General features: G+C 37.0%; 1 protein-coding gene and 1 long non-coding RNA gene across 22 annotated transcripts in view; one reads left to right on the forward strand and one right to left on the reverse strand.

The window, feature by feature from the left end:
- SPEF2 (sperm flagellar 2) overlaps positions 1–24,110 on the reverse strand; it is a 176,301-nt gene that overhangs the window by 96,268 nt on the left and 55,923 nt on the right. For 20 of the 21 annotated variants that reach the window (XR_011530408.1, XR_011530407.1, XM_070587010.1 and 17 more), the window contains 4 exons: positions 6,472–6,691; positions 4,845–4,999; positions 3,237–3,312; positions 1,838–1,899 (listed from right to left, as the gene is read on the reverse strand). Coding sequence is in view for 19 of the 21 variants with exons in the window: in XM_070587010.1 (XP_070443111.1) it covers positions 1,838–1,899; positions 3,237–3,312; positions 4,845–4,999; positions 6,472–6,691 (513 nt within the window). In the remaining 2 variants the exon portion in view is untranslated. Of the gene's footprint in view, positions 1–1,837; positions 1,900–3,236; positions 3,313–3,995; positions 4,105–4,844; positions 5,000–6,471; positions 6,692–24,110 lie in introns of those variants that run through there. The other variant, XM_070587019.1, reaches the window with a different exon arrangement.
- LOC139077838 (uncharacterized) lies at positions 12,308–14,972 on the forward strand. The gene is made up of 2 exons (XR_011530412.1): positions 12,308–12,461; positions 13,231–14,972. It is a non-coding gene; the product is annotated as an uncharacterized lncRNA (long non-coding RNA).

Raw genomic sequence — 24,110 nt, forward strand, 5'->3', positions numbered from 1 at the left:
TGTCCACTGAAGTTTTCTTCTGTCCGTGGTCAAAGGCCATACATTTTCTGCCTGGTTTTTGCTGCTTGCTTGTTTGGCTGCTTTGTTTTTTTTTTTTTTTTTTTTTGGTTTTTTCTTTTTTTTTTTTTGCTGCATGCTTTTGGCCCTCAGATAGTTAGCTTTTCTATTTTGTCCAACATTTATAATGTTATCTGTAGGAGGGCTAGCCAAAAAAGCTACTCCATATCAATAGGAACATCCCTAGTGCATATTCTTTACTCAGCCACCAGAGTGAGCATTTTATAAGTCAAACGATATTATATCTCTACTCAAAACCCTGCAAACTCTCCTCTTTTTACTTCAAATGTCCTAATCATTGCCTATAAGACCCTGGCTGACCTGATTCTTCTTCTTTCCCTCTCATCTCAGTAACCTCATCCCTTACTACCCTCCCACCCCACTGGCCAGGCACCTCTCTGCCTCATGGCTGTTGTCCAGCCATTCTCGCTGCCTGAAATGTTTCCCCAGGTCCAGTAGGCTGATTCTCCCAATTTTCTTTCAATCTTCTTAAATCTCACTTTCTCAAGGAGGTCTACCTCATTTAACATGACAAACTTCCCTCTTCCCTGCCCTCATGGCCTGTGTTCCTGATCCTCCTTACTCTATTCCACTCCACTTTTTCTTCACTCATGGCATCTTCATCATCTAACAGATCATATAATTCATTTATTTATGTGTTTGTGGTTTATTATCTGTCTCCTTCTATCAGAAGGTAAGCTCTATAAGGTCCAGGAAGCTGTCTTTTTTGTTCAGTCAATATCTCAAACCCTCACAAAAGTGCACAGAACAAAGTATGCCCTTTGAATTGAATTAAATATGGAATATAGGGGATTTGTAACTCAATAAATGTAAGCATAAAAATATATTTATCCTTTCTGCTAATTTAAATTTTAAATACATAGAGTGAAAATGCTACGTCCCCGTTTATCGTTTTCTCTAAACACATTTCCCTCCCTGCTGGTTGTCAGGTTTACAGTTTGGTGTATATCCTTCCAAAACTCTTTCTATCTTTAAGCAGTTTTTAAGTTTAAAATACTATAAAATTATTTTCCGTGATAAAATGCATATGAAAGTAATCAAATGTAATACAAATAAAGTAAATGAAATCCCACTTCACTAATCTGGACATTCTATTTGATGACAAAAAAAAATATTCCCACTTATAGTAACGCAACACTATATATGGAAATACTAGTTTCCATTAGAAGAAATAGTGAATGAATTGTTGTGAACATTTTCTTCAGAGATTAATAAAAAAATCTGTAGAGTCACCAATAAGGCTAAGGATAAATTCCAGAAAATTCTTTAAAGATAAAGAGAGTATGAAAAAAAGTAAATTAAGTATTAAAGAAAAAAATATAAATTTGGCATAAATTTAAAATTAAAAAAAAGCATGTGTTATCTTTCTTACCTGGCGAAACTTAATAGCAACTTCCACTTCTCTAGATACAAAGAATGTTAAAAATGTAAAGAATATTAAGTAAACTCAGACTTAGCTAATATTTTACCATAAGATTTACTTTAAACCAAAGAGATGTGTTTGGGGATGGGTTGTAATTAGTCTTTGAGTGGTGAACATGATGTAATCTACACAGAATTTGAAATATATTACGATGTACACCTGAAATTTATACAATGTTATAAACCAAAGTTACTGCAATAAGAAAAATAAATAAAATTTAAAAAAAACCAAAGAGGAACATATTACTATTTCATCCTACTTGAAGACACACCAAAATGCTAGGAATTGTGACACATTTCAATATACCAGTAGCCAAAATTAGATTATAGCACTTACCTCAGAGAAACTATCACTTGATTTGACTTCTTCAGATTTTGGTGTTTTATTAGTCTCAGCACCTAGCAATAGGAAAAGTGGTAAGAACAAACTCCAGTGTTTACAACGAACAACCATGTTAGTATTTGACTGTCTATGGTTTTGGACAGATGGGTTACTGAATCTAGCTCTGCGCGAGATGCTCAGCGGGAGGAAGTAACAGAATCACCACAGCATGTCCTTCACCTTCCTCCTTCACCATGGAGATCCTGGCCACCGCGTGGCTTGGTGTTCTCCACTTCCTTCCTTCAGTATAGATCACTCATAACACTATCATTAGAAATATTCTAATATAGTTTGGGTTTTCTTTTCAGAAAACAAGACAAGTTTCTCAAGAAAAGTTGTTAAAATGTTAATACTTTTATTTTCTTGAATTATCAAGTAATAGGTAATGAACACGTCTAAAAGAAAACTCTAGAAGTCAGAGGGGTTGTTTAAAATTCTATGGGAAAAATAAGTTTTCAGAATCCATTTATAATTAACTGGACTTTTGTAGTACCATATGTCATAAAATTCTTGTAATAGTTTAGAAAATCAATTAAAATTATCTTATAAGAAACCAATAACTGAAATGAGGGATAGATGATGTCCTTTTAAAAGATGGAAAACTCGACTGCTCTAGGGGAGTGGCATGCTCATAGTAAATCTATACATTGCCCAATGGTGATGGCAATAATGATGATGGCACAGGGGGATCTGAACTCTATGCTAGAAAATAAGGAAACTATTGACTATGGCAACACCTTCACTAGCACAAGTAGAAATGATATTTAAGACTTAAAACTGTTTTCCTTCAATGGTTCTACAAAGAATCTGAAGGACTAAAGCCCAGATCCCCAGGGAGATAATTTTTCATTATGGTTGGGAAGCTTGGTTCTATGTCTTGCCCAAGGTTGTCAATAGACTTAACTTTATCTAAGGAACCACTGTTCAAGTGGGTGGAAGAGACCAGACCTGCAGCCTCTCTCAATACAGTAAACAAAGCAGTAGCACAACAAGAGCCCTAATAGTACTCACCCCGAGCTGCATAGCTGAGAAGAAACAATAAAATACTCTCTCCCTGCAAAGCCAGGAAGAGTGAGGATGATTTATTCTGGCAGTTTTCACAACTACAAAACTGACCAATTACTTGAAGGAGAGTGAAAAGATTCCTTTGTAATTTTCATCTCTTTATCCCCACTTGTAGACAAAGGTTAGGGACTTCTGTGTTTATCTTGCTCTCTCTGTCAAATGACCACGTAGACAACTATGCAAACCTCCCCTCGTCTCCCCTTTCTTTCCCTGAAAGCATGTTTGTGCTCACATACATGTCCTCCTACTGTTTGTCTATCTCTCTAACTTGTTTTGATATCTTACTTACTAAGCATAGTTTTATCTTCTGTTTCTGTTAATGTTTCAAGTGGAAATGGAGCAGCTGAAAACACATTCTGCAGATCCTTTGGGGAGAAAACACATGCACACACATACAAAGAGATTTTAATATTGTCATATTTTTAATAACATTCTTAATTTTATTTCTATAAAGAAAGGTTGAGAAACATACACTATTTTATCTATAACATTAATGATATTAACAGGGACTGAATGATTTCTGGAAACAAACAAAATTTGGTGATAATTGTACTTACAGAAACACATAGTAACCTGTGGAGTAATCTTTCAATTGGCCTTCAATGGCTTAGTAAAATACAGCTACTGCCATTTTGAAAACACAATGAAAGCCAAGAAAGAGGTGGAATTTATGGAAAATCATCTTAGAAAGAACAATCCTAGAGGGGTCAGTCATAGCTATATGGGAAATAAAAAACATGTACATGATCTATCACCCTATTGATTAGCATATGAAGAGTACCACAATGTGGAAGAAAAGGCAGCCCACAATGAAGAAAACTTCTCCCAGTTATTTTCAGAATTCATGGTTAGATAGTATTTATTTTGCAGGTCATGCAAATGATCTGGGTTAGATTCTCTGCTAATGTATTCAACTGCAGAGACAGCAGCAGAAGGTAGAAGAAAGATTACCGGATTTAGAATCTGGGATCCCAATCATGGCCTAGCCATCAACAAGCCTTCTGACCCCAAGCAAACCAATTCCTGTTTATGTCCTCTTCTGCCTCACCTTTGAAATGAGAGGGCTGGACTACATCATGATTCTCAAGACAAGGCCACATTCTCCTATTTCCTGTCCTAGAATCTCCATGCAATAATGTAGCGAGATGCACTACTGATGGGAATATGATGCAGGTAAATCAGGCGAACATGATGCAGGTAAAACATACAGAGACCCACCTCTCTCCCAAAAATTGAGATCAGCTACTCTAGATCAGAAGTCTACAAACTATGGTCCGCAGACCAAATTCAGCTGGCCAACTGTTTTTTATATGATCCCTGGGTATCACTCCCCAGATAGCACTGTGATCCTGGGGACCAAACCTGGCATCCCCTCTGCCCGTTGTCCCTGCTGTGCTCCAGCAGGCACCTTGGCCAGTGCCCATGGCCAGTGTTGGTCTCCAACTACAAGTCAGGGACTCTGCTGTTGGCCGCTGCCAGGCTCTCACTAGTGGAATTTCACTCCAGGAGTTGGTGACTAAGTGAACTCCCCCAGAACACTCATACCCCACCCCCTCCAACCCTCATAATTGAGCCCCTTCATCCCCTTATCAGTTGGAGGCTCTTTGCTCAGGAGAATGTCTCCAGCTGATGGCAACTGGGTTCAAAGCAGGCATACTACCCTTGATGGTCCAACCAGGGGGAGTATATGGAGGGGGTGGAATTTTCTCTCTTGTTATATAAGTACCAACATGACATCCTTGATTTTGCCTCTTGGCCTATAAAACCTAAAATATTTACTCTCTGGACCTGTATGGAAAAGTTTGCTAACCTCTGGTCTAGAAGATCTCTTAGATTCCATGCAGCTTCAAATCTCTAATAAACAAGGTGTAGAAAAGAAAACTCAAATCACACTTGCCTGACTTTCTTTAGCTTTCTCTTGCAGAACTAGAGAAGCCTTTTCTTCGGGTTCTTTCTGAATTGGTAGGGCCTCTGTGATTTTTTCATTGTCATGAAATGCTTGGATAGCTTCTTGGACAAGAGTGTCAATAGAAAGTATCTGAATAGGAAAATCTAACATACAAAAGACAATTTTATTAATAGCTGTTCATTTAGGAAATTGACATCATTTTCCTCTGTACTGGCTTCACCCTATATCACTGTCTTTAGGACCCTCTACAACTGTCATTTGGATCAAGCTGCTTTTTTTTATTATTTTGCTAAAATTCATACAACATAAATTTAACCATTTTACAAGACAGAATCAGCGGTATTTAGGTCATTCACAATGTTGTCCAACCATCACCACTATCTTGTTCTAGACAACTTTCATCACCCCAAAAGGAAACCCTGTACCCACTCCCTATCTCCCCATCTCTGCCCCTGGCAACCACTAATTTGCTTTCTGTCTCTATGGATTTGCCTATCTTAGATATTTCATATCAATGGGATCATACAATATGTATGATTTCGTGTCTGGCTTCTTTTACTTAGCGTCTTGTTTTCAAGGTTCATCCAGGTTGTAGGACGTATCAGTATTTCACTCCTTTTTATGGATGAATAATACTCCATTATATGGATATACCACACTTCATTATCCATTCATGAGGTGATAGAAATTTAAATTGTTTCCACCTTTCAGCTATTATTAATAGTGCTACTATGGATATTCCTGTATAAGAGTTTTTTTTTTTTTTTGAACACCTATTTTCAATCATTTTGTGTATATACAAGTGGTAGAACTGCTGGAGTCATATGGTAAATCTTTAACTTATTGAGGAAGCACCAAACTGCTTTCTAGAGTGCCTGTGCCATTTTATATTCCCACCAGCAATGTATGAGGGTTCCAGTTTCTCTATATCCTAACACTTATTATTTTCTGTTTTTTTGATTATACTCATCCTAGTAGGTGTGAAGTGATATCTTATCTTGCTTTTGTCAAACTACTTTATAAGGAGATCCTTCTAGCATCTCAATAATGACCTACCCTTCTCTGCCTTGGCATGGTACAAGATGGACTGGCCTCAGTGCAAATTTTGAGTTTTTCAGTGAAAACAGTAATAGGTATTATTGAATAAAAACTAATTAAATAGATGGAAACCTGTGATTTTGCTTCTAACTGAAAGAGCTTCTACAGAAAAAGCCACAGGCTCATTAAAGGGAAAGTGAGAACTCAAAAGATGTGAAGAATTAAAACATTTACAATATTAAGTAGATTTCTTTAGTACTTGTCACAAATTATTAATTTCCCACATCTATGAGGAAAAGTTGAAGACTTGTTATTTCTCTTTATACTTTGCATCATCATTATATAGCATACCCATATATCCAGATTTGCATGGGGCAGGCCCAGTTTATGATTCTACTCCCAAAAGTGTTGGCCTTGGATAATTAATTATATGATCACTCTATTATAAATTATTTTATGACAATTTCCCAGCGTATTAGCAGATCGTCATGTATGTTTTCTACAGACATAGCTATTTGCAACTACAGTCAATGTAAACAGAATCCAATAAAGGAAAAAAAAAAAAAAGAAACTCTACCTTTTTGTAGAAACTTTACAGCAGTAGTTTTTCCACTAAATGTTTTCCCCAATAAGCATCCTTTAATGGCAAATGAAGGTAATTCAGGTTCTGCTGATTCAACTTGAGGAGGAAGAGATTTTTCAACTAGTCTGCGAATTACATGGCCCAATATGCAATTGTTGGAAGGTGGTAAACTATCAACCATTTCTTCTGGTAAGGCCCACTCTCCAACCATGTTCTGCAAAAATAACAATGAAACAAACAAAACAAAATATCCTTAAAAGTGGAATTTAGGCAAAAGAGAAATTTGAATATTGAAAATAAATCCAAATTATAGCAAACAAAAGCTAATCAATACTACAAATAATTTTTATTACAAAAGTGAGTAATAATGATAATACCTTCATATTAGAGAGCAGAAAAATGAGTTTCCTACATAAAAGTAAAAAAAAAAAAAAACTTCTAAAATCTTTAACAGTTTATGAAAGTAGACACACTCAGTTGAGACAAATTGTAATCTACATTAAGCAGTAAGACACACATTGATACTATCATCGGTAAACAGATAATAGACAGTAATAGTTTATCTGCTATCTTACGCAGGTACTACACTTACTTTAGAATATTTTGAAATAAGAAAGATAGAGGAGAACTTTCAAGCTCAATATGGCATCCTCTAAGTCTATGTTTGACTCCCAGTTTCTTCAGATTTCTTGCTGAAATCATGATCAAACAATTAGAGGGAAAAAAATTATACAGACCACATTCACTGACCTCCATGCAGTAAAACTAGAAATCGATTTTGGAAAGCTATGAAAAATATAAGTAGTTAAAAATTAAAAGCATTCTTTCTGAATAATTCTTGGATTAAAGAAGGAATCAAAACTATAAGTGTCTGAAAAGAACATTAAAACAATAGATTTAGTAAAAATATGGGATGGGATTAAACGGTACTCAGAGGAAAATGCCTAGTCCCTTAGCCTAAAATGCCTCAATCTAAAATAAAAAAAGAAGGCAAATAAACAAACTAAGCATTAAAATAGGAAAAAATAATTTTAAAATAATCAAAAGAAACATGGAAGAAGGAATTCCTAAAAATGGAAATTGATAAATTAGCAAAACTATTGAGATACTTTTTATTGATATATTTCTAGAACTTATCTATACTAATCATGACAAGGAAATTGCTACTAGTTCTGAACAAAGGTGAAGAATAGCAAGTACCAATTCTGTAACATAATAGGAAAGAAGGTAACATCAGATTTTAAGGAGAAAAAACCCTTAAGAAAATAGTACGTATAATTTTACTATAATAAATTTGAATTTATTACTGTATGGTAAAAACAATATTTTAAGAAAGTACAAATGATTAAAATTAATTTAAATAAAACATCTAAAAAGATAAAAGCCACGAACGAAATGGAAAAGTTGCCAAAGAACTATCCCTGGGAAAACTGAAGACTCTGATGGTTTACAGAAAAATTTTCACCCCTTAATTAAACAGAAATGTAAATGTTGTTTAAAGTCTTCTGGAGTATGGAAGAAGATGGAAACCTTTCCAGTTCACTTGGCAAAACTAACATAACCCTGAAACCAAAAAAGTATCAAAGATAATGACAAAAACAGCATCTGAAAAGAAAACTACAAGCTAATCTCACTTGGAAACATTTTGCAAGAATTATGGATACAATATTAATAAAATCAGCATTAGAGTAAGAGACAATAAAGATACTAATTGACATCTACCACATACTTACTATGTGCCATGTACTGTTGTTTTCATGAATTATCTCAAATGATTCTCATATAACTCTTATGGAAGTATTATTATTATCTACCTGATTTTGTAGAAGAAAAATTTGAGAATTACAGAGGCTAAGTTACCTGTCCAGGGTCACAATAAATGGACTAGCCTAGATTGGAACCCAGGCAGGGAGATGTGAGGACATGTTCCCATAATCTCTATGCTACGTTGAAGTTGTCTCACCATGACTGAATAAGCATTATTTCAGGAATACAAGGAAGGTTAAATACTAGAAAACCTATCACTATATCACATTAACAGGTTAAAATAAAAAATAATAAAAGCCTATGATCATCTTAACCAAGAAGCATCTGATGAAATTCAAAATTCATTTTTGAGGAGAAAAAATATAAATAAAATTAAAACAAATCCCTTAATATACTACAAATTGTGAAGATGACTTCCCTAACACTCTCTGGACCCGCGTGTAACAGTGAACCAAAGTGAACACTACATTTTTCCATTAAAGGCAGGAATAAGAAAAAGATGCTCCTCATTAACATTAATAGTCACATTATTCTGGAAGTTCTAGCCAGTGCAAATAAGAAAAATAAAGAAGTAGCAGTGTCCCGAGAGTAAAAGAGGCTGCTGTGGAGGTGAGTTCCTGGAATAGAGATGGCTGCGGTGAACTGAACTGCTAGTGCTTTGTGGTGGTGGCAGTGGTGACAGTTTCCTCATCAGACCTTGCTGTGATGGTTCTGATCATTTCGCTTGGAAGTTTAACCCTCAGCCTGGTTCTCAAACCCACCTCCTGATTCACTGAACTACCCAAAATAATTTCTTTTCTGTTTCCTCAGCAAGAGTCAACATTTTTGCTCACAATTAAAAACTCTGAAAAGAATTACTGGAATTATCAAGAAATATACCGAAAGCCTCAAAATTCTACTGAAGAATATAAGAAAAATGATCTGAATAAAGGGCAAGTTAAGAAGATTCAAAATTATAAACCATTTAATTTTTCCCCAAATTTATATGACTTAACGTAGTGACAACAAAAGTGCTAGCGTCAATTTTTTTCCCTGTAGGGTGATATGACAAATGATTCTAAAACTGAAGCAGAAGAATAAATATAATAGATAAAAATATTTATTTAAAAAACTTAAAAAGGAAAGTAATAAGGGAGGGTTGCCTTACCAGATATTAAAGCACTTATAAAGAATACAGTAACAAAAAGAATGAGTTTAAGAAACAGAATATTCAGTGGACAAAAATATAAATTCTAGAAGCAGATCTAAGTATATGTAAGAATTTAATACCTAATAAAGTCTATATTTTACATTAGCAGAGAAAGAACAGATTATTTTACAACAGGTATTAGAATAACTGGCCATATATCCAAAAAATAAGTTAGATATCCTTATACTTTTCATGAAAATAAACTCCAGAAGAATGAAAGATGTAACCAAGTAATCAAATCCTGAAGGCACCAAAATCTGAATGAACACTTATATGTTCCAGGACGGTCTTTTTAAGCATGAAGGCCACAAAGGAAAATGCTGATAAATTTGATTATACAAAAAATAAAATATTCTGCCTATCCCCAAACACACACACAATTTAAAAATAAAGAATAAAGGGAAAATGTTTGCAACATATACATTTAACAAAGGTTTAAGAGTCTTAGTATATAAAAAGTTGTAAGTAATAACATGAAAAAGGACAATATCCTGGGGCCGGCCCTGTGGTGCATTGGTTAAGTTTCACATGCTCTGCTTTGGTGGTCTGGGTTTGTGGGTTTGGATCCTGAGCACGGACCTACACCACTCATCAGCCGTGTTGTCACAGTGACCCACACATAAAAAATAGAGGAAGACTGGCATGGATGTTACCTCAGGGCTAATCTCCCTGAAGCAGAAAAAGATGAACATTGGCAACAGATGTTATCTCAGGGCTAATCTTCCTCAGAAAAAAAAAAGAGAGAGAGAGAGAAAATATCCTAACAGAAAAAAAGAAGGCACAAAAGATATGAACAAGAAATTCTCAGAATAGGATAAAATGGCCAATGAGTTTTTGAAGAAATGTTCAAATCCATAGTAATAAAGATATCCAAATAAAACAATGATGCCTCATATTTTGCCTAATACAGAGAGAAAGATTACTCATACTCCTCATTTGATACTGGAGGGAGAGTAAATTATTACATTGCTTTATCATATTTTCTAAAGTGTCTAAAGTTGCTATAATATCACTGTCATAAAAATAAAACACAAAACAGATAAGAATTATGATTTAATTTATACACAAATCGCTGACTGAAAAATTAGGTAAGATGGTATTTGTCTGAGGCCACTTGAAGATTTTCAAATATTATCTTTAGTGCATAGAAAACAAACTTAGTGACATGAGTAGGTGACAATTTCATTGTACAGATATTCCATCCACAGTCTACCAGAAACAGAGTAGAAATACATGTCATTTATGACATATTTTAAGATTATTTGGAATTAGTACATATAATCTATTTATCACACTATTCAAACTTCAAAAAACCCAGGTGTTTTGTTTCAGTGGTGCAGAAAATGACAAATTCCAAGATATATCAGATTTTTAAAAACCATGTAAATCTTCCCCAAATCTTATCAAAGACGATCAGTTCTATTTATTAAAGCATTTCCTCTATCATATCATTTGTCCCCAATAAACTTTCTCCCAATCATCTTAAATTAGTCTTCTTAGTCCAAATAATTGGGATAGGAAAACATGAGCAATATCCTTTCAAGGAAAAAAATATGAGCTCCCCTAACAGCATAGGTTCTCAAGAAAACCAAAGAGGGAACAAAAACGAAGGACACAGTACGTTATATTTCTTTAAGAAACACTGGCCAACTTCTGCTAGTCTGAACTACCTGTATTGACTCAAGTCAGATTTTCTTTTTTTTAAAGGAGGAAGGTATATGTCTTTGTCTTGACCATATGTCAAGACATTTATATATATAAAATATATTTATATTGATATATATTCTATATGACAGCATAAATATTTACATACATCATATATAAATAAATATATTCCTATGTTCTCGCATTTCCTTTTCAATATTTTCACATCAAATATCTGACAAAAAATGCTTGCTCAGAACTTAAGCTGTCAAATTTGATTAGTGCTGTAGATGGCTTGTCTGGTTTTGTACCAGAATTTTCAATATGACACCACCAGAGATAAGGATATACCTTTTGCAACAATAAACAAACAAAAAATGTGAAGTATTTATAATAGGTTTTTCTTTAAAATTGGTGGAATATTAATATGTATATATAATGATATTTGACCATCACTTCTATACAAACTACTCTTTATTTGTAAAATTTATTTCGTTTTAGTTAATTCCTTTGGTTTTTCTAACAGTTCTGTGCATAATAATTATATGCATTGTTTAAAATTAGGTAAATAGTGAATGGATTTGCATAATTATTGATTACTTCATAACTGGTTACTTGGCTCTAGTTTCATTCATTGGGATTGTTTATACTTCTAATTAGACAAATGATCATTATTTTATGTAATGTGACCAATCAGAAACTAACCAAATAAAAGACATAAACCAGAGAAATTGTCATTTTAAAATAAAAAAGGCTATAAGTCCAAGGCCAACGTTAAGCGGACAGTTTACAATGTCCTAATGTTTTTGCACCATGCAGTCATTTAATTCATTCTAAAGGAAACAGTCTGAGACTTAAATCAGATGACCTGGCTTCCCACAATGGTTCTGCTACTTGCTTGCTTTGTACTCATCAGTTCTCTCATCTTCACATGATAATAACATCTATCTCACAGGGTTGTTGTAACGATTGAGTGAAATGCTTGTGTGAGTAAACTAGGTGACTGCTGACTTTAAATGCTTAGCTGAGAAGTTCTCAGGCTGCTGCTGGAGGCACACATTGTGCCACACAGGAGGGGTGATAGCATCCACATTTCTGCCCAATGGGAGAAACTGCATTCAGCTTGTACCTCAATCAGAAAGGCATGCTTCCTCACAAAGGGGTCAGAATAAAGCCCTCTTTCACCACTGAATTAGTTGTAGAATGTGGCCAAACACAATGGGATAGAATGTTAACTGTGAAGAGAACTGAATGCTTAGGTTAGGTAAAGACTGATGCCTGACCTAGAGAGGTAAGCAGATCAAGGATTTGGTGGAACACATTTTGTAGAAGCACCCGAAAACTACAGTTGATGAAATTCCTAAGTAAATACCAAGGATAAAGGGTAAGTCAAGGTAAACATCTCAGACATGTTGGAACAAGAATATGATGAGTGAAAAGGAGGTCAGAAGAACTGGAAAAGAGGGAAATTCAGACTAGAATGAAGACTATTATTTTAACTACAATGAGCTAAAGAGATTTTACTAGTTCATTAGTGAAGAGGACCCAGAATTTTTTACCAGGCCCCTGTTTTATATGGTTTGTTATATACAATTACGCTAATTACATAACAAAATTATATTATGTAAAAAACTGTATGATGGAATATATAATTCTTACTTCTTCAGGTATTGTTATAAATAGACATATTAGTTTCAAGACTCTGATGCTGAAAGTGGGCAACATCAGGTAAACATCACTTGGTACAAACTTTTGCTTTAATAAGACACCTTTTCTGTGTAGATGAGCTGCATGATACTAGAACTTAATGTAAACTGTCACACATATATAATGAATAACTATTAAGATGTCTTTATTTTAATATTAATATTTTTATTGTGACTGCATAAATACCATCAGAATGCATTCTTGAGAAAGTATAAGTGCAAGACTCAAGATCCACCAACACCTAGGGGTCCACCTGTCCCTATGAATTCTTGTTTACCTACACAGAGATCACGAAATTACAAGAGTAAACAGCCTCTGCCCTTGGTCAAAAGTCACAATCTGTTCACTAGTACTATTTTTATTAACTTATCTATATTGACCTTTCCAGAAACTGAATGCTGAATCCCTGTGACCATAGTATCCACCTATTCTTCCTGTCTTCACAGATTACATGGACTTAACACTCCGCTTTCCAGCCTGGGTCCAATACACTCACATGGTTCTCTATATTGTGTTGCAAGTACCTCATGTTTATCTAGACTTCTGATTCTGCTTACTCGCAGTCTGTCATATCTTTTTTGTTTCCTATGGCCCAATGTATCAGTATCCTCGGTACCCTTATTATTAACCATGGCTAAAAGCATCATGAGCATTTACAGACAGCATCTGCTAAGGAACAACGTGCTTGAATGTGGGCTGAAGTGCACACTTCAAGGGCAAGCCCAGGATCTTCCATGTTCAGTTAACTAGATTCCCTCCTGGAATGGAACATTGCCCAGGTGGTCGGACGATGCTGCTGGTGGAGCTTCATGTTTTTCTCAACAAATTCTGTTTATTTCTCTGCACATGTGTCCTTGGACCAAAGCAAATGTACCTCATTCTCATTTCTTGCCATTTCTAAAGGTCCAAGTTGAGAATGGAGCTTCCTCATCTAGTCTTTTAAAGAAGGGGTTCACTTTCTCAACTTGGATAAACAGAATCAGCCTTAGGAGATATTCAACAGTCCATATAATCTCAGTGCCGCTAGCACAACATTCAACAAACAAATAACACTGGGTTATGCCAATGGTATTTAGCAGTGACCTTCAAATGTGATTTTTGCAGGGTGGTGGTCCTAGTCTGAAAGTATACACAATCCAGTGTTTATCTCCATAATCTCTACAACTTACCAACATCTGCATGACCTGAAGTGCCTTAGATATTTGCAGTTTGGTAGGCTCTAAGTGTCTCACAATATTACTGATGCCTCCAGAAAGACAAGACAAATGCCTTTCCTTTAAGAGAGAGAAAGAACTTCCTAAGGGATACAAAACTTAACACTGTTTTTGGCACCTGCTAGTTTCCTTGGGTTTCCCTGAAATGTAATCTCTTTACCTATAACTTATATATGATTAAACCAATAACAGACAGATTATCTTGGTACAGTGGCCAACGGACTTCGGGTGGAAGCTTCCAATAAGCTAACTTCAAGAAACAACACAGATAGTAACTCCAAAAAATGAGGCTTACGCGATAGCTGATGCACCACAACTCCACCTTACCAAGACATTCAAGCTGCTTAAATATGTATCCACTAAGGCTGGCTTTCTTTTGGCAAGCTACTCTGAAGGAAGGGAGCAATGGATGACAATCTGTGATATCTGGAGTACAACTAAGGCTTGTAGTAGCAGCTTCAGGGGTTATTGTAAGCCATTACTGATCCTCAAATGCCAGGGGACATTATATTTATGTTCATCATGATGGACTTTTTTTAGCTATTCAAGGCTTCCAAGTCAACCACTTCACCAAATTTCTCCATTCTTTATTGGTCTGAACCCTGTGAACACTTCTCGACCTGCCCAGCTTGTCTTGGAGCACAAATACCACTTGTACTGCATCTTCTAAGACAGAGGGTTTCAAACGTTTTTGACCAGGACTCTCTATCAGAAATATATTTTACATTGTTACTTAGTATTTGTGTACAGGTATATACAAAACAGAAAAAGAATTCATGACATTCTTATCCTTAGTACTGGTGATGTGCTTTATTTTCTATTGCACTGCATTGCAGTATATTGTATTTATCTTATTTTGTTGTGTTTCCCATTTTTAAAATAAATTATGATTGTGACCCATAAATTAATTTCATAATCTAGTCTCGATCCATTGTTTGAAAAACAAAAAATAAAGGCTATTTTATTGGACAAGACACCAGGAACTCTCAGTTCTGATTTCACGTCTTTAAGTACCATTTTGGACTTATCTGTCAGATATCTGCAAATAGGAAGTGTAAGCCCTTAACTTGTGTTAACAGTGAATCAACCAAGAGACTTATATAGTAGGTATTTATCAAAGCATACCTTAAAAATAATGATACAATTCTCAGTGTAATTTCTCCTAATTGGTGGTAATTTAAAGATCCAGCGCACTCACATTTTTAGATCTTGTTTGTATGATTGTTTTTAGATCTTAGTTATGGGTTGCTTACTTTATGGTACCTTTGAAAATAATTTTTTATACAATTACTGTTTTTAATTTTTTTCATAAGGTAAATCCATAAAAATTCTTATCAAATAATCTATCAATTATGATTATTCAAAATACAATAAAATTTCAGGCCTATTGAAAAACAGACCAATAGTTACAACTCTTCAACTCATGGTCAAATTGTATCCAAAGGAAAAGTTTTAGCGAGTGGGAGGTGAGGTAATTTGTAAACTTTAGCCCAAACACCTTGGGAAGAAAATTATGTCTTAACCAGGCACAATTCAATTGCCCATTTATAATATTCTAATTCATTGAGCAATCCATATATTTCCTCTTAAAGTCTTTTAGTCATACCTAAGATTGATATCTTCATCAGTTACTGAAAATTTCTGATGAGGCAGGCGACTCTTGGTAAAACATACTTCCTGAGCTTAGTTTGGTCTACATGCTTGAAATTAAATGAGGTCATGGAGAAAATACAAAGATAGGGAGACTATAAGTATAAGCTCACAGTTCATAGGGTCAGGTCAGTTTTGAGTTAATACTTTTAAACCAACTGTCGTCAATGCATACTTCACAACTCAGCTGAAACGCATCCCTTCCAACATGCTCCCGTAACCTCCTGTGCTTACCCACGCTTATGCTCAGGAACGGGTTTTCTCTCATCCCCACTAAACTGTGAGTACCAGGAGGGAAGGATCTTTATCTTAATCAACTTTATACCCTCAATATTTAGAACAGGGCTGGCACATAGTACGCACTCAACATTTATTGATTGAATTAATGAATCAATCAATCAGCAGTATAGGCTCAATATATGTGAACTAAATAAATTAGTGAATACATGGATATTAAATTTTAGTAATTTTGACTAAATACAAAGATGACTTAGATACCCAAATCAGACAGACAGACACAACCCAATTCAAAAGTTAGGTACAAGATCAGAAAGGGTCATTCTCACAGGCAGAAGTTTCACGAATCTACACACTGTGTAGGAAATTAGCTAATCCTGGAAGCATTTCTAGAAGTAACAACCTATAGTATGATTTTGAGAGAGCTTCTCCATTGAATCAAGGCATTCTTTTACATGGCGGCAAAAGAATCTCAGTTAAAATGTAATAAATTATAAACAATTTCTAAATTTGCGACCTTGGAAGAAGCTCTGCCAGAGATTTAACAGGGTCCTGGAGAGGCCAAGAGCAGCCTGTGTGAATGGGTAGGTAAGATCTCCTCCATGGCTGGCTGTTGGTGACCTGGTTAATTTCATATTCCTAACTGGATATTTTCCCTTAGTCTCCTAAACTAGGTTGACCCAACCATGTGCCATATGACTGGCAGATAATAAAAATAAGCTGAAGACATTCCAGCTCTGTTTGTGGCAATTGCCTAGAGCCTCATCCCTTTGCTTCCAAGCCTTTAATCTGAGTCCTGTTCTGTTCCAGTTCTGCCTAACTTCCAACCTGCTGGCTTTGTTTTCATTTTCTCTTTTGGTTCTCACTCAATCTCAGCTTTTATCACTGGCCTACTCAAAGGACTTGGCTTTAGCCCATCTCTGCCTCTTTCTGTTCTGGCCACTTCAGGTAAATTATCTTGACCATCTTAGTTCCAGCTCTAAGAATTCAACCCCTGGCATCAGCTCTCCTGGCTGACCTTCTGTTTGGGTCTGTCTTGTCTCCTACCAGAGGGAATCAGATATTACAGAATCACATCTATTACTATGGCAACTTGGAAACTCTAGTGGCTATATTCCAGTTTCTGTGCTTGGGAATTTGACACTCAGAAGAAAGCCCTACTCCACAAGGAAGTACTAAGGTAAAACTTTATAGCTTTCAGAGCCTCTAATCTTTGCCTTCCCTTCCCAGACTTTCTCTCCTCCAACCACCCAAAAACCCTGAGGCAATCTGGAGGAACTGTCTAAACTTGTCATTCATATTTTAAAATCCCTGACAACCACCTTGGATTCTCAGGAGTAGCAGAAACGGTGGTTGGATTTCCTGCTTGATGGGGAGTTCAGCTCATGTAACCTGGCAGCCCTTACAGGGTTTCTTGACCACTGTATGGGACCTGCTTGATAGCCAGGTTCCAGTAGAAAGACTGACACTGCCACATACTGCCTTTGACAAGGAGGGAGAGAGGAGACAGCAGGTAGCTGAAGTGCAACTGAATTCTGACTTCTCACCCAGAAGCTGTCGTAGAACGGGCTCCGTGTCGGGGCCCAGCTTCAAGGTCTCAGAACAACTCGAAAAGACTAACATGTCCTGCTGAGTGAGCTTGGCAGACTGTCTAAGTCACTTCACCTCCAGCCAGGTCAGAGTACAGTTAGCTACCTGGCCATACCTTCCTGCCAGACAGCCTGGCCTTCAGCTTCCAGAGAAGCCAGGGGCATGGGAACATAGACCTCTCTCTGACACTGGCAGGGAAGGTGCACCTCCAGAGAAAAGGTATGCCTCCACGCCCCTCTGTGCTAGAGTGCTCAGTCTGGGCCACACCATAACCACTGCCAGGAAATGCATGGGAGTGAGGCAGAGGGAGAGGTTAGCTCTACTTTACTTGCTATGCTGAGCTGAAAACTGTTCCAGCTAGAAGTGGATTTGTGAATAGCCAAAGCCTGTCTGTCTATCCATCCCATGGTTAATTCCGGCTTGTCGGAAAATCTGAAGAATTGGTCCTAATCCAATAATGGCTTTCACTCAGAAATCTGATCACTTTTGTCCCAGCAGGAGCCTTCCCCAATCTGCCCTGATCCAATATTATAGAGACAGAAATGTTTAATTCTAGCCTTTCACAAAAGCAGATCCAGGGCAACAGATCCTATCTACCTCATGCTTATTTTGGGAGGGAAATTCAAATTGGCCACGGTCAATCACCCAGTGTGTGACGAAGATCACTGTCAAAGCCTGAAGGCCAACACTTCAGAGAGCCTGGCACCTCACTGTGCAATCCAATCACTCTAGCTTGTAACAAGTCCAGAAGCTCAAAAAACTCACCACTAGCAAGCAGTGGCAGGCTTTTTCCCCCAAAACTTTGAGCTACCAATTACTTACATATCAGGCAGCCAGAAGCACCGGGCTGATACTCTGTCTGGGAGGTTTGATTACCAGAGGCAACTGAGACTAAGGCACTCTGAAAGATCCTCTGTCCTGAAAACTTACACTTCAGTGCTACTGAAATTCAGTGACAAATCAGATGCAACCAAAGAGCAGGGGCTTCTGCTTAGCACTCTGATTCTAGACACGCTCAAAGTGACTCACTGAGGAGATGAGTGGAGGAGTAGCTTGTTCACTCCAAAACAACAGGATTCTATTCTTGGTTCTATTCTCTGCCCTGACAAGCCACTATGGCCCTCCCGAGGCATTGAACATAGGTACACTGGAAATTACAGCAGCTGTTTGGCTAGCCCAATGCTTTTCAAGGCTTAATTGTCTGGGTCTAAAACAAATTAAGATTCTAAGGCTGCTGCATTTCTTCTGATCACCAAATGTCCTTGGGACAGGATCACACTGGACTTTATATCAGATCTCTCCCTGTGCCAGGGTCACCAAACAATTGTCGTGGTGGTGGCCACCCTATAAAATCAGTAAACTTCATTCCTTAGTTGCTCAAACTATGCTTTGTTCACCAGGGAGGTGGTTGTTTCCCTCAAGATCACTTCCATACTAATTTCTATGGTCTTGCTGCCAAAAGAACTTTTCCAGAAGCTTCTACATCCAAATTCACCTATCTGCTGCCATTGCTTAGCCAGGGACAGTCAGATGGACAGAGGTGGTTGGAATTTCTCCGAGGTCACAAAATACAGACACTATGACTTGTTCTACCTATCTTGTCACTGCACAATTCACATAGAAGTTTTCCACACAGAATACCCTCTCTCATAGTAATGACCGTTGCTATCTCTTTGTTTGTTTCACTGCTAAAGTTGATTCCTCAAAGAGGTACAGACCACCCACAAAAAGCTTAGAGGTGGCACTGACCAATGTATGGAAGATGACTATAGGTCCAGTGTACCAAAGGATATGGCTGACAGGCACTGGAAAGGAGAGGTGGGGTAGAGGGGTCTTTCAGGTGGGAGAGTTTCTGGTTCTCGGCCTAAAATATCTGCCCCACATCAGAATCCAGACTTTCTTGGATCCATTCAAGTTTCTTGAAATTATCAACCCATTGTGTTCTTGTTATGTTTATCTGCCAAGACATAGCTTTAGAGTTCAGATCCTCATAGCCTGCTCTAAAACACGAGGTGGGAAGTCTGAGCAATTGCTTGATGATAATCTGGACTTGATCCATAGAAACTGGCTCCTGTAGCTGTCAAAGTAGAGGATGAATCAGAAACTCAGTGTAGGAACCCCAGGGAAGCCTTGACCATCTTTTATCTTGCCTTGCCCCAGATGGGAGGAAACCTGCAAGAGGAATGTCTTAATCTATGTGATCAAGAACAAATAAAAATGAGTGGTGGCCATTCACTTGAGTCTTATTCATGCCATCCAGGACTCTTCTCTTTGGCTATGTTCTTCTCACTCTTCATTCCATTCCACTTCTATCTGGGTGCCAATTCTTTGACTTTGTGAAACATTTATCAATTCTGGTTTAATACCTTGAACCTGATACCTGAATTCATCTATTCCTACCCTGGTTCTCTAAATAACTCAGCTTGTTTCCAGTTCTAGTAATTTGAAGCCAAACACCTTTCTCATGACACAAGCACCCCTTCCATGCCTTCTACTCCATAGACACAAGTCTCAGACTTCTGCCAAACCCACTCCAGTCCTCTGAAATCCTTGGCCTACAACAGTTAGAAGATAACCTTGTTTCTTGGCAACCACAGGCCCAGGGCAACCATGCTCCCTTTGAAAACTAATACATTGATAGTCTTCTTTGTAAGTTAGCATTACTATGCTTGGTCATGAGTCAGTATTCTAGGGCATACAGGTGACCTCACTAAGACAGAGCCACACAATGAGATCTAGCCTTAAAAAGCCAGACAGATCGCCTTACTAGTAAAGGAAGAATTTAGGGAGTTGGAGGCAAAACTGAGTAAGTGGGGAGCAGAAGTTGCAGCTATGAAATGGGTAACACAAAAACTAAGTAAGAATGCTAGTGGGAATATTCCTTTCAGTACCAAACTTCTTTCCTAGCTCATATTTTGGAGGCTGATCATGATTCTTGTTACCTATCTTGGGAAATGTTTGCATTTTAGCAGATGCCCCTGATGTCTTAATCCAAAGGAGTGATAAAGTAAGGCAATGGGTACAATGGCAGGCAGAATTTTTAAAGAATGGCCCGACAGAATATCTCAACTCCAAGATGTAAGTAAGCAACTGCTCACAAAAGTCAGCTATATTACTGCACATCTGAAAATAAAAGATAAAACATCATATCTTCAAAATTAAAAGGTAAGGCATTAAGACTTCCTTCTCAGGAGGGGAAAAGAGAGGCCAAGAAACAAGCAATTTCACTTGAAATGAAAGGTTCCTACATTTGACTAGTAAGTTTGCACTTTGAGACATTTTATGTCCTGAACAAACATGTATGTTATGGACTGAACTGCGTCCCTCCAAAATTCATATGTTGAGGCCCTAACCCTCACCGTGATGGTATTTGGAGGTGGGGCTTTGGGGAAGTAACTAGGTTTAGATGTGGTTATAAGGGTGGGGCCTCCCATGATGGGATTAATAGCCTTTTAAGAAGAAGAAAGACCAGAGTTCTCTCTCTCTCTCTCTCTCTCTGTTTCTCTCTCTCCCTCCCTCACCCATGTGAGGACACAGCAAGAAGGTGGTTGTCTGCAAGTCAGGAAGAGAGTCCTCACCAGGGAACCAAATGGGCTGGCACCTTGATCTTGGATTTCCCAAAACTGTGAAAAATAAATTCCTATTTTCTAAGCCATCCAGTCTGCAGTATTTTCTTATGTGGGCCTGAGCTGACTAATACAACGTATATCTTTTAAATTAAACAAAAATCAATGATCTATTCACATGATCTTAACACTCATTGACAAAAATCTATCGCTGGGCTTGGATCACTTATCCAGTGATGTTACTTGAGTGATACAGCCTTCAAGGGGATATTCGGCTTAGAAGAAATCTGATTAAATAATAAGCTATGAAGATTAGGTCATTCACTTGGAAGCCAGGGAGCAGGGCAAGAGCTAAGCTGGAGTGTCCATGGTCAGAAGGCAAGTCTAGAAAACCACTGGATCAACACCAAAGGCTAGAGTTGGAGAGTTAGAAGAAAATAGTGCCTGGAGCCTTTGGGTCAAATAGGCCAGATGAGACTTACACAGGAAGACAACCCCATGGCCCGTTTATTCTCACATTCCTCTTCTCCAGCAGAAAAAGATCTAGAGATAATAAATGTTATTGTATAAACAAAGCTGGGAATGGGTTGTAAGAGAAGTATGAATGTTAAACAATAACATATACAAATATGTCTTAAAGCCTAGGTAGTAGAAAATCATAAGCCAAAAGTTCTGTTGAACAAAATGTGCATTATAACACACACTGTAGGGCTAACCCAACAACCACAGCAAACTCAACTTAGGGAGTAATTTTTCACGAAAAACAAAAATAGCAGCAATTAAAAACTATGACCAGCTTAAGACAATATGGATGATGTGCTGGACACAAAACATCCTTCCTCCAAGTTGTACAAATTCCAACTACAACTTGCTTGTGGGCATGCACAGTAGAGCCCTGCAAAGCACCACACGCTTTGTGGCAGGACTTCTCAGAAAAATCTGTGCCTGCAGGAAACCACGGCCATGAGCTAATTTTAGTTTATAAATACTAAATTTTAGTAACTCTCAAACTCAGTCAGTAGGTAACTGCTAATAAGCAGCTTAAATATAAATGGAATACTCTGGAATTGTGAGTCATTCAGTAAGCACCATATAAAGGACGTGCATTTGACGGAGTTTGGGGTTTACCAGGAGGAATCCATTGCACGTTTGAGAACTACTGGCTTCTGGGTGGGGGCAGTGCTGCCAGTTGAGCTAGATTAGCTGGGCTGCTGGCTTAGCCTGCTGCCCATGATCCACAGGGTGTTCAGGGGTCCTCACCACTCTCCACTAAATAACTCATTGTTATCCTGTGGCAGTTGCCTGGCAATCCCAGTGGAGTCTGACCGCCCCATGCTGCTGCTCCTGTCTCCTTCTTAGGACAGATAAATGATATTTCAGGCCACACCATTCCTGGACTACAGCTCTCTCACATGCAGCCTTTCTATAAATAGAGCATGATGATTTAGGAGATAATGTTAAGAAATAAGAGTCAAATTTTGGCCACTATATATGACATATACATGAGAAAAATTTTGTTTTTATGCCAATTTCTAGGTGTAATACTTAAAAATTTTAAACATAATAGCTTATTCTAACAGAGCTTTAAAAGTATGGGTTCAAAACAGAGTGGTATCTGTTCTTCAAGGATGGCAGGTATGGGCATTAATAAAGTATGCTAAGAATATAAACCTTTTGAATATTAATTTCTAAATTATGCATTTACTTGAAGGATTAAAAATCCTGAGCAAATTTAGCACTGATAAATGTGGACAACTGTTCCCTTTAGCTAAGCTAGGATGTATGGATCTTCGGCCTCTTACAAAAGACTATTTAAGCCAGATAACATATTTTACAAGTTGAAACATTCATTTTTTACTTGCATGCAGCAACATTTAACAAGTACTTGAAGAGACAAAAGCTCTAATAATAGGAAGTGATAACAGGATAGTTTACAGTATATCCTAACACCTGTTTATGGTATATTTTACATCATGCAGTCAAAAGGAACAGAGCATATAAACACATATCAGAAATCCTACGGTAATTTTCATTTCTAGGGAAACAGCGAAGGCTATAAACAAAATGAACTACATTGCCAGGCCTTCACATACTCCTAACAAAAGTTTACAGTTTCCTGCAAAAGAAACATACCAGCTGCTTCAGGATGTGGGTAAGACAAACATGTTCCTGTGGTAATGATTTCTCAAACAAGAAAAAAAGTTATAAGACAAATCTTTGCTAAGCTGCAGACTACCAGATCTTCTGATTTAGGAGAGCAACAAGCATAGACAGAGCTGTTTAAGAAATAATTTAGAAATAAATATCCCATGAATCAGCAAAATCTGTCAAATAAAATGCCTTTTAATTTACAATGGAAAGCAATACCTTCACATATTTTGATACTGTAGAGCATTTTATTATGTAGCATTATACTCTAGGTGGACAACTAAAAGTATAATGTAAAAGTAAATTCTACAACCATACAAAGTAAATACGCACATCCCAGAAGGTTCTAGTCAATCCTTAATAAATGATAATTCTTTTAGTAATACAGATACCGATTCATCCAATTAAAATACGGTACACATTTAGTTTCTCATAATCGCATTTTCTTTCCTTATCTTTTTATCATAAGCTTATCGTCTTTCACTGTTTACATATTAGTACTATTTTACACTGTGCCCTGTTCATTGTCATTCATTCATTTTGTTCATGCATCCTTTCAACATTTATTGAGTATTTGCTAAATAACAGCAAGTGATTGGGTCCAATCATCTTTCCTCCTCTTTTTTTCATGTTGTACTTCCTACCTTTCTGGAACTCATTCAATAATATTTCTAATAATAAAAAAGCCTCATTCTTCACTCCATTGTTGTTGTCTACCCAGAACTTCTGTCTAATACCTATTAATTTCACATCTTTCCTCTTAAAGGTGAGATGAAGTGGGGTAGGGAGAGCAGTGTGGCAAGGGAAGAAATTAGTATGCATTATTTGCATCCAACACGCAGTGCACTTGGCTAAGCGTTTAATACATATTATCTTAATAAATTTCACAACAAAATAAGTAGGTAGATTATTATCCCCAAT

This window comes from Equus przewalskii, chromosome 20 (assembly GCF_037783145.1).
Source record: "Equus przewalskii isolate Varuska chromosome 20, EquPr2, whole genome shotgun sequence".
NCBI lineage: Eukaryota > Metazoa > Chordata > Mammalia > Perissodactyla > Equidae > Equus > Equus przewalskii.